The sequence below is a fragment of the Tamandua tetradactyla genome, chromosome 2, assembly GCF_023851605.1.
Source record: "Tamandua tetradactyla isolate mTamTet1 chromosome 2, mTamTet1.pri, whole genome shotgun sequence".
Taxonomy (NCBI): Eukaryota; Metazoa; Chordata; class Mammalia; order Pilosa; family Myrmecophagidae; genus Tamandua; species Tamandua tetradactyla.
This window is the reverse complement of record NC_135328.1, coordinates 114,607,045-114,619,274: the sequence shown is the minus strand read 5'-3', so window position 1 is coordinate 114,619,274 and position 12,230 is coordinate 114,607,045. Positions and strand designations below refer to the sequence as shown.

Sequence of the window (12,230 nt, the reverse complement as noted above, 5' to 3'; positions counted from 1 at the left end):
TTCCATTTTAACCCCTGCTAGGTTCAGGCCACATTTATTCCCACATGAGGTTGAGGTTCCCTTATCATCTCTTACCTTGAATACTCCTTTGGCATCCTTGATAATTAAATTCTTCAAAAACAGTGGCCGGAAACTATACTACTTTCCAGGAACATTCAGCATAGGTGTCCAGCAATTTTTAATAAGGATTGTGGAAACTGTTGGATTGAAATTGAAACTGCCATGCTGAATTTTGTTTCATAGATAATTTATTTTCCAGTGTAAAAGTTTAAATAAAGGATAAAAAAATAACAATGCATAAATTAATAAAAATAATTTATAAGTCCTTCGCATCAGCACTGCTAATGCTAAAGCAGTGCATTCGCCTTCAGTCACTTTAAAAAGCCTCTGCTGGTGGAAGAACACCTGTACTCGCTGTCAACACTGTCCAGTCCCAGAGGCAGAGGCTGGGGGTGCTCTTCATTTTGGGAGGTATTCTGTAAGTTGAATAATGAAGGAAAAGTTCTTAAGGATTTCCTCTCGGACCACCGTCCAGGCACAGCTGCTGTAGCCCTTGTCCTTCAGGTACCGCACGATCCTCAGGTAATAGCTCTTCAGGTGCAGAACAGTCACGAAGTCCAGCTGCGGGGAGCTCTCCTCCTCCAGTTTTTCTTCCAGAATTGTCTCCAGATGGTCCATCTGCCAAAACAGTTCAGCAAGAAGGTTCTCAACGATGGTCTCACTCCAGCCAGTGCTGGAGTATTTTCCTGTGAATATTCCAAAGATCTGATGGAGCATTTCATAGATGACCAAGGCGGCTTCCTCTTTCTGGAAATGCTGGGGATGCTTAATCTTCTCTGGCACCTCGAAGTTCATTCGGTCCTGGAGGCAGTGTAAAGCGCTTCCATTCAACTTCTTCAGGAGCTTCTGACAAGTCACACTGCCTCTTTGTGGGAATCCAAGCGAGTTGTAGCTGATGGAAAGAGCTGTGCTGGTGACACCCAACAGGAGAATGAAACGAAAGACCCAGCTATTGGCCATGATGGCAGCAGGAGCAGCGCTGCTTGCCACTACCTGTGGCAGCGAAGTCTTCAAGTTGTTGCAATGTGAATGCCGATCATCCATGGCTATGGGCAATTTATATGGAACAAGCTTTCTGCTCAGAGGAACTTCCCACTTTCCTTTCTCCTTTTCAGTTTTCCTATGTCTTTTAAACTATTAGGACTTTTCTAAATTCGTTTTTTAAAACTGCTTTTTATTTTTTTATGTTTAAGAAAAATAGATTAACAATCTGTGAGGACTTATAAATGTTTTGTAAAGTTTCAGTTAATTCCAAAGTACTAAAGAAAGAAAATAAGGCCAAACTATTTAGAGCTCTGCTCTTCTAGTGAATTTTAACTTGACAAAAGAGTTTTCTTTTTCTTTTAGTATTATAAAACTTATTTTTGTCTTTATTTACATGAAATTTATATTTTTCATGAGAATTATATTTAATTCTCAATTATACCATCACAACACAATAACTATATGCAGAGTTTGATTTTAAAAAGACTCCTAAATTTTCCGTCTAAAATTGATTAGTGATAAACTAAGTTCATCTGAATTTTTCTTTCTATGTAGCATTAAACAGGGCTTTCAACTCATATTCTGCAAGACATCACATATCCCTTTACCTGAGACTCTCAACTATCCAGAACACAAGTGGAATCTCAGGATGAATCAAGATCTCTGAGTGTACAAAAATGAACGTTTCGCAGTCCATGCCTGAAAGCTCCTGTTCTACTCATTGGGGACCTTTATGACCTTGATTCACGACCTGTTTATTCTCATTTTAGACCCATTTTGAACACATCTAAATTTCCATTACTACTTTCCTTCCCTGACATCCCTACTGTGCTGCCTTTTAACACCCTAAATTATGCTTATTTTTGAATTTTGTATGAATGACTTATTTCACTCAATGATATGGCTGTGAGATTCATCTATGTTGTTGCATATAGTTATAGTTCCTTAATTTGCCACAATACTTTGTCCTCTGTTCTACTAATGGACATTTGGTTTTATCCCACTGATTTAGATGCTATAAAAATTTTGTATTTTTTTTTTCTGCACTCTATACACATATTTTTGTTGGGTATATACCTAGATGAAGTTGCTGGGCCATAGAAATATTCGGCTTCATTAGATACAATCAAACAGATTTCCCAAACGATTGACCCAATTCCCCTTCTCATTACAGCTGTGTGAGAGTTTCAGTTGTGTTGCTCTCTCACCAATCCTTAGCATTGTCAGTCTGTTAGATTTTAGAGATTCCAGTGATAGCTGTTTATAGTATTAATTTACATTTTCTTGATTATTAATACACTTCAGTGTATTTTCACATATTTCTTTGCCATTTAATTATTTTCTTGTGAAGGGCCTGTTCAGATCTCTTGCCCACTGTGTCAGGTATTTTTTCATTACTGCAGGTGATATCATTGTGCACATATAAAATGGTCTATAAATAGAATGTTGGAATTTAAAAACAAATACAGCAAAGTCACTGAATACAACAATCAATGTTAAAAATCATTTGTCCCACTATATAGTAGTAACAAATAGTTGGAAAATGACAATTTTAAAAGAATGCATTAACAAGAACATAAACATGATCAACTGCCTAGCAATAAATCTAAAGAAAGAAGTAAAGACTTCTAAACAGAAAACTACAACTCATAACTGAGGGAAATTATGAAGTCTTAAATAAATGGGTAAATGGAGATACATACTGTCATGGTCAGGTTCGTGTGTCAACGTGGCCAGGTGGTGGTACCTGTTGTCTGGTTGGGCAAGTGCTGGCCTGTCTGTTGCAATGAGGACATTTCATAAAATTAAATCATGATCACGTCAGCTACATCCACAGCTGATTCCATTTGTAATCAGCCAAGGGGAGTGTATTCTGTAATGAGTGATGCTCAATCTGATCACTGGAAGCCTTTTAAGAAGGATTCAGAAGAGACAGGCTTCGGCCAGCGAGCCTCTCCCGTAGAGTTGGTCCAGACTCTCCATCAGAGTCGTCAGCTTCACAGCCTGCCCTGCAGATTTTGGACTCTACATTCCCATGGTTACATGAGACACTTTTATAAATTTTATATTTACAGATATTTCCTGTTGATTCTGTTTCTCTAGAGAACCCTAACTAATACATATACCATGTTCATGAATTGGAAGATTCAATACTGTAAAGATATCATTGTTCTCCACATGAATTTGTAGATTCAGTGTAATCACCAAAACAGAAAAAGTCTTTTGTGTGTAACTTTTCAATAGAATCTTAAAATTTATATGGAAGTACAACAGACTAATAATAATGAAAATATTCTTGTAGAAGAAAAAGGTGGAAAAATTGCTCTACAAAATATCAGCACATAAAGTTGTATTAATTAAAGCATGTGGTATTTGGGGATAGTCAATGATGCTGAGAGACTAGAATAGAAAGTTCAGAAAGAAATCCATAGATATATGGACGTATGATTTATATATTTAAAAAGGTTTATTGTAGAACATAAAGGACATGATGGCCTTTTCAAAAATTGAAATAACTATATATTCATATGTTAAAAAATGAAATTGGACCTGTATGTCATATAATACACAAAAAACAATTCCAAGTAGATTACAGGTCTGAATGTAAAAAAACAAAACTTTGTAGAAAATAATATATTAACATGTTGTCATTACTTCAGTGTAGGGAAGTATTTCTTAAACAAGACCCATAAAGTATAAACTGCAAAGAGAAGATTGTTAGACTGCATTAATATTAATACTCATTTTTTTTTAAAAATTAAAAGCATCATTAAGAAAAGGGAGGACATAGAATGATAGGAAATATTTGCAACACCCCAGAAAGGAGAATTCTAACATGCAAAATATAAAAATAACACTTACAAATCAGTAGAAATGGAAGAGAAAATCCAATGTAAAAAAATGCAAAAGATTTGAACAGATACGTCACAACAGAAAAATTCCAAATTACTAATGAGCATAAAGAAAATCTCAGAAATCAGGGAATTCTCAGTAATCAGGAAGATTCCATTAAATACCCAGTAAATTGAAAAAACACTAAACGAGTGCTTAATATTGACAGTGATGCTGATAGTATTTGGATGTGATGGGAATGGCACTTTAATCCTGTGATCTTCCTCTCCAATCCCTTAACCCAATTCTCCTCAGGAGAAAAATATCAAATACATCTCAATTGACGGACACCCTACAAAATACCTAACCAGTACTACTCAAGACTGTTAAGGTCATCAAAAACAAGGAAAGTTGAGAAACTGCCATAATCTAAAGGAGACTAAGCAGCCATGACAATAAAATGTAAGGTGATATTCTGAATGGAACAGAAAAAGTACCCAGGGTAAAAACTAAGGAAATCTAAACTGAGTAAGGAAAAAAGAAGAAAAGAAAAGAAAAAAAGCAACAGGATTGACATAGTAAAGTCATTTCATTCTTCTTTGGCCTTGAAGTACAAATCTATAGAACTTCTGATGTACATGAAATGGCCAGAAATCAACGAACATATTACGTAGATTTTCCCCTTAAATTGGAACTGAGTTTTTCATCTTGATTACAGGTGGAGCTTAAGCAACTTCTCCTACTTGTTATTTTATGTAAATGAGAAGGGGCATTTCAGCATAAGATGGGGTCTGTAAAGGGAGGCTGCCAAGAGCCAGGACATGGCAATCGTTTCTTCCTCTTGAGAAACACATTTATTTATTGACTAAGTAATTATTTCACAAATATTTATTAAACCCTCCATACAGAAACATTGGGTAATTGCCATTTAATTGGACTATTTAAAAAATATCCTTCGATATGTTTTACTGTTGCCCTGATTATATGTCATATACATTCTTTCTAAGGTTTATTCCAAGGTATTTTATGATTTATTATTGTAGTTGCAATTATGAATGACACTAATTTTTCATTACATTTTCTAATTTGGAAAGGGACTAACTTTTTATTGCATTTTTATTAAAAAATTACATATAGTTATGTATGAGTACTGCTGATGGTGTGTCTGACCAACTAGTAAACATTTTGTCTAAACATTTTTGTTGATTTTCTCAGGTTTTGAGAGAAATAAATAGATTGAGGGCAAATAAAAAGAATTAAAAGACTGAAAATATAAAATGTGGAAGATGTAGAGCAATGAGGACTCTCATCCGCTACTGTTGAGTATATAAATTTTATAACAATATTGGAAAGCATTGTGGCACTACCTTGCCAAATTGAAAATACGCATACCCTACGACCTGTCAAGTCCACTCTTCGGAATTACCAACCGTGGAAAAAAATTATGCAGTATGCATCAGGCTGAATGTATAAGAATGTTCATAGCAGGATTATACATTACAACCTTAACTGGCAAATGGTCCTTAAAATTAGTATGGGTCAATATATTGTAGTCTATACATATAATAAGAAGATAAATAGCAGTTAAAATGAAGAATCACAAGTATATGTGTAAACATGAATGAACCTCACAAACGTGTTTAGTTAAAGGAACTAAATTCAAAAGAACACATATTCCATTTATACAATTTTTAACAGGCAAAACTAAACTCTATTATTTAGGGTAAAATTATAAAGAAAAGTGAGATAGTGATTACCATAAAATTAGAATAACAGTTACCTCTAAGGGGAGGGCTGGAGTTGTAGTGGGGCGGGGAGGGGGGGGGGGAAGACTTTCAGAATGTTACAAAATTTCATTGCTTTTGTTCGTTATTGGTTATTTAATATTTGCTTTAATTATTAAAATATATATGTATGTTTGTTCACCTCTGTGTGTGGTTGTTATATTAAACATAAAAATCTGATAAAAAAGAATCAAAGCTGTGCGTGTGTGCTTAACTCTAATCTGAATCTTTTAGCAAATAATCCTGAACAATGTCAACCACAAGCCTGTAAGATTTTCTGATACTTCTTGGTTTTCTAAATTATAAGGAAAATAAGCAGAATTGGAAAAGAGGAAGAACAGAAATTCGAATTCACTGCAAGCTGTAAGTGTCCTTTCAACTTTATATGATGAAGATGTGTATCAGCGGTTCCCAAGGTGGCCTGAGGAACCCTGGGGTTCCCAGAGACTTTTTAGGGGTCTGCAAGGACCTCCCTTTTTCAAATGCCGATCTGTGTGAGGCTGGCTTTCTTTCATTCACTTCGATCAAAAACACATCATGACAGACTAAGTGCAGGAGCAGATAGGAGAGTCCAGTGGTCTTCTCTTAAGCCAAACATTAAAGAGATTTGCAAAGTTACAAGACATTGCCACTCTTTCCACTAATGAATTTTTGTTTTGAAAAATATAGTTATTTTTCATGAAAACATTTGTATGTTTCACGTAATGGATTATTTGTGATTTTAAGATGAATAGAATATTTAAATTTTTCTTACTATAATTTCCAATCTGGTTAACGTCAATAAATAAACCCCACATAAAAACAATCTCTTTGGGAGTTCCAGGAGTTTTTTTTGTTGTTGTTCACATGGGCAGGTACCTCAGGAGCTTTTTAAGAGTGTCAATATGTGTTGAGAATAAAAAGTTTGAGAACTGCTGTTACTATTCACACGTATCTACTGGGTGGTTAACGGGATGCGTATTATCGGTTTATAACATCGAGCACCTTTTCTTCTGTGGTTTTCCTATTCAAATCACAGAGTAAACAAATATGATACTTTTCCAGACCATGGATAGGTAGCAATTGCAGGGTAGCTGCAGATTACTCTTGAAGACCTTTGAAAAGGAAGAGATAGGAGGGGAATGAGGACACAGAAAAGGAAGAAGAGCTTGATACAGAGATAACACTCTCCACAGTCAAAACGTGAGCCCAATTTCCCCAGAAGTCCTAATTCCAATGGAGAAACCAAGAGAGTGTCTATGAAACTGGGAACCACAATGGAAAAGCCAGTGCTCAGGGTGAAGGAAAAGGAGAATCTCTCTTCTCCAGTCATCCACCTACTGCCTCACTCGCAGCCTGACTCAGTGCCTGGAGCTCATTCTGCCCAGGACAGGGGTTTCTCTACAAGCACAGGGCAACAGCTGGTGGAGTTGAGAATTCAACTGGACGGCTGTGACCTGGTCACTGGTTTCTGGACCCTTCTCAGCCCCTTTTCCCTTTCCCAACTCTGGATGTCTTGTCACAGGTCTTTGCCTAGCTCCTTCCACAGCTTCCCTTTTGGTCACCTCAGGATCTAGCTGGGACTCAGCCACTGCTCTGGGGGCTCTGCCCAGCTCTTGCTAACCGCACCCTCCTCCCATCCACAGACACAACCTAAGAGGATCCTACCCTCCATGGCCCCTGCCACGGTTTGGAAAGGGCTGGCCAATGGTTTGATGGCCCAGAGACTCACAGGGGCTGCCCACCTAACTCTCCCACCGATGCTGCCAGGACCTCTGCTGCTAGAAACCAGACAGGCCCTCTTGGTGCAGAGGCCAGTCCAACCAAGCCTGGATTTACTTTTTCCTGCAGGCTCCAGGCACTTCTCCGCGCCAGCCTTCTAGAATTCTGGCACCACCATAAGGAGTGGGTTAAGTCAGGCCCAGGGTTGGGAAGAGAATTAAATGAGGCAGCACATTTACAGGAGCTGCTCAGTGAACACCAGTTCCCTCCTCTCTTCAAACGTGCTCGCGCGTCTTCCTGTCTGTTTTCGGTGCCAGCCACATGCTGCTACTGTCTCTGAACCTGTCTCTGGCTGTTATTTGAAAAAAAAAAAAACAGCCCAAAGTAAAAACTTGCAGAGAGTATGAAATTACAGCTAAATTTGGTTTTAATTCATCACCAGGGCCCATTGAAACTGCTGATGCAAAAACTGAGGGTGATGCAACAAGTGAAACGGAAAGTAACGTCAGCTGCCCCCGTGGAGCCGAAGAAGGGGCGGGGATTCCCTCGCCGCCAGCTGCTTGGCTGAGGCGAGGTCACAGGGTCTTCACAGAGCACAGGATACTTCTGTGAACTCTTTTTGTCTTCTGAAAGTGACTGAGGACCAAGGATCGGGGTGTGGGGGGGGCGGGGGCGGGGAGAGCGCGCGCCTGTAGAAACAGGTGTGCATAGGAAGGGGAGCGTTCCCTCCAGACCTTGGGGACTGGGGGTCACATGCTGAGTGCCTTTTCCCTTGAGAGGCATGTCTGCCCCTCCTGGTGCAGCAGTGGAGCTGGCACGAGGAGTCACCTGCTGGTCCTCTCTCTCTCTTTTTTGGTGGGGGGAATTTATTTATTTGGTTATTTTAAAAATATTTTTATTGATACATCTTCACACACATACATTCCATACATGGCCTACAGTCGGTGGCTCACAATATCATCACATAGTTGTGTATTCATCACCATGATCATTTTTTAGAACATTTGCGTCACTCCAGAAAAAGAAATAAAAATTTAAAAAAATCCTCATACATACCTACCCCTCACCCCTCCTTCTCATTGACCACTAGTATTTCTATCTACCCAATTTGTTTTACTCTTTGCCCCCTATTATTTATTTATCTTTATCCATATATTTTTACTCATCTGTCCATACTCTAGATAAAAGGAGGGACAGACACACGGTTTTCACAATCCCACAGTCACATTGTAAACACTGTATCTTTATACAATTGTCTTCAAGAAGCAAGGCTACTGCAAACACAGCTCAACAGTTTCAGGTACTTCCCTCCAGCCACTCCAATATACCGTAAACTAAAAGGGACATCTATATAATGCATACGAATAACCTTCAGGATAACCTCTTGACTCTGTTTGAAATCTTTCAGCCACTGACACTTAATTTTGTCTCATTTCTCTCTTCCCTCTTTTGGTCAAGACCTAGCAATCCCTTGATGCTAGGTCCTGTGTCAGCCCAGGAGTTCTGTCCCATGTTGCCAGGCAGATTCACACCCCTGGGAGTCATGTCCCCAGTTGCAGGGAGGACAGTGAGTTCACCTGCGGAGCTGGCTTAGAGAGAGGCTGCCCGCCCTCTTGGAATGGCCTCATCTTCCTGTCCACAGACCTAGAACTTGAGACAATAACCTTCCAATCCGATTGACATTGAAGAGCTAACACTGAGAAGTACTTATGAGTGCCAGGTTCTGTGCTGAGCACATTCTAAACATTGAAGCAATTAATCTTCACCACAGTTCTATGAGGTAGTACTATGATTGTCTCAATTCTACAAAGGAGGAAATTGGGCACAGAGGTCTCTTTCCCGCTCCTGTGTCAGAAATTCAGCAGTAGAGCCCTGGTTCCCCAGTTCTACCAGGAAAAATCCAGGCCGGGTACACGTTCCCTTCTCTCCTTTCTAGATCCCTTGTGGGGGTGGGATGGGGTGGGAAACTTGATGTCTTCCCTGCTCTTATTTTTTAACTAATTTCTTATGTTTAGAAAGTGCCCAATATTGCTGACCCTTTGATTTAGCACCTGCCTCCTAATGGCCTGGGCACCTCCATCCTTCTCCCATTGTCCAACTCATTAAACGTCTTTCTCATCCTTCCATCAGCCCTAAAGCGCTGATCATATGACTGTCTTTCCATTTAGTCCCTGCTTTGTGTGCTGTGGCTCTTTGCAAATACAGCATTCCATCAGAACCCCTATCACACTTTCTGTAACTGCTGGTTTGTTAAAATTTTTCAGTCTGAACTTTGTATCCCCCCGTCTTTAGCACGATGCCCAGCCCATGGTGAGGACTCAAGCATTGCTTATTACATAATATGTGCTTTGATGTGCTTCTGGCCACCAAACATTAAGGGGCTGTCTCAGCACTGGTTGCTGAAAGTTTGTTTAATAAGACCTCTTGGCAAGAATTCTAGCCCCTGCCATATCCATGACCACATTGTCAGGCAATGTGAGCAAAGAAGAAAAATAAATTTAAAATAGAATGCAATTTCTATTGAAAAAGATACTAAAATATACTTTATTGCAGTGTAGCTCCAATACATGCAGGTCTTTTTGCTTCTTCTTAGACTCTTTTTGGCATGATGTTGTATCCAATAGAAATATAATCTGTCATCAAAAGGCTTTAAAGAGCAATATAGGTCTTCACTGAAGTCTCTTGAAGACATAACAAAATGGAAAATTATATCATAAAACTATTCAGTAAAACATATTTATCTCTTGTTTAACAGAATACAGAGAAACATGAAAAGCTGCCCAATTCATTTTATGAGGCTAATCTATTCTGGATAACAGAACCTGGAAAGAAAGTAAGGCATTCTTATTTATAAACATGAAAAGAAAATACCATATTAAGTATTAGCTGATCAAATCCAAAAGTGTTTTAAGGGAACAACTGGAGTTTTTTAAGGATTAAACACTTCAAGCAAATCATTCACATAATTCACTATATTTGTATTCCACAAGGAGAAAAACCATACCCGGCTCTCATCAAGGCCAAATATGTATATGAAAAAAACAGTTCCTTCGCCTGCTTAAGGCTAAAATTAATAGTTTAAATCAGATAAATATATCATATATTGACTATGTTTATGTATTTCTGTTGCAACTAACAGACAATTCAACTAGTAGAGGCTGAAATAGTGAAGGCATTTTCTTATCTCAGAAGATTGGAAATCTGCGGGGCAATAGTTGCAGGATTAGATCAGCCACGCAAAGCTGGACTTGCCTCTTTGTGATTTTCTTAGCCTTGTACTCATGGGCACAACATGGCTACAGAAGCCCCAAACATCTAATCTTCACAAATGCACGTCTAGCAGGAAGATTGGAAGAAGAGCTGAAATTCCTTCAAGAAGTCCCTGGCAGACTTGCCCCAATCTCATTGTTCAGAATTGTGTCACATAAAGATGACTATCTTATGTGTGTCTCTTCTTCTCCATATTTTATTATAGACCTGGGCCTGAAGTGACCAGAAGAACCTGCAAGACTGTGACACAAGGAGTTTGCTATTTTCCAAATGGGTAGCTAATTGCCCCAACACCCACTTCTCCCACTGTTTAGAAATGCTACCATTATTATATGCAAATGTCCAATAAATTCGATGGTCTTTTTATGGATCTGTATTCTGTTTCTTTGATTTATTTGTTTGTTCTTACAAAAATATCACTTGGTATCAATTTCTATAGTTTCAGAGGATATTTTCATATTCGACAAAGCAAGTCATTTGTGTATTTCTTCTTTTCTTAGATTTTCTTAGGTCTCTTTGTAAATTATTTCTTCTTGATACGTTCTCCAGTCAGCTGGTCAAGTTCCATTTAAAAGTCTTGCTGAAGTTTTGAATGGGAATACATTTAATTTATACATTAATATACATTAATACACAATACAGCAATTTTTAAACGTGCCATAGGTTTTTATGTACTAGAGGAGAAAAATCACGATAAAAAAATCTATTATTCAGTGAAACAGTATATGTCATTGCATTTGTGTATTATCCACAAAATACTACTAACATGTATTTGCTAAATACATAAGAAAATATCTGGAAGGATACACGTTAAATTATTAGCAGTGTGGGGTTGGGGTGAATTCTCCAAGAGTCAAGAAAAGCTTTTTACTTTGTATGAATTGTTCAAATTTTTTTAATGACAAAATGTTATTGTGTAGTTTGTAAATATAATAGACTTAAAAATTCTCCTTTGCTCTTCAGAGTCACATTTATCATAACAGCTACCCATCACAACATCTCCTTATCTGCCTTTCTGTAAGCACCAGTCTGACTTGTCCTTCTGCCTCCCTCTGAATAATGAATAAGACTTTTTTCTCCCATGAGCATATTCAGTTGTGCATTTCCCTCCTTTACCCCAATCAATCCAACATGAATAGCTGAGCATCAAAAACAGCTTGTCTGTTTTATAGGAGGTAAGGGATGGACAGAAAAACATTTACACCTGAATATTTTCCTCTCAGTTACATACATATTAGAAATAAAATATTAATTAATCTTCTCAATACAAAGCAATGTCTAATAAGTGTTATATGAATGAAGTTACAATAAATCAAAGGAGAGAATGCCAAGAACTTGTAATCTGGGACATTTCCCTGAGACATATTTATCTGTATTTATTTGTAATTAAATGACAATTTCCTTTATACCACCTCATTTTCTCAGTACTTAGTAGGGTTCAGTCTATGACTGATTTATTATTATTGACATTACCCTCTTCATGACCTGAATGCCAAATTCAATCGATTATTCTTAGTTTTTAATGATAGCAAGAATAATAACAATCTCTTCTATGGGACACGTTGTTCTGTACACCTACATTATCTTATTTATCAGTTC

The 12,230-nt window shown here is 37.9% G+C and overlaps 1 protein-coding gene across 1 annotated transcript; it reads right to left on the bottom strand.

The window, feature by feature from the left end:
- Positions 1–459: 459 nt before the first annotated feature.
- Positions 460–1,123, bottom strand: LOC143657140 (interferon beta-like). Its single transcript, XM_077129194.1, has one exon. The coding sequence runs from the start codon at positions 1,102–1,104 to the stop codon at positions 460–462; it is 645 nt and encodes a 214-aa protein (XP_076985309.1). The 5' UTR covers positions 1,105–1,123.
- Positions 1,124–12,230: the final 11,107 nt, after the last annotated feature.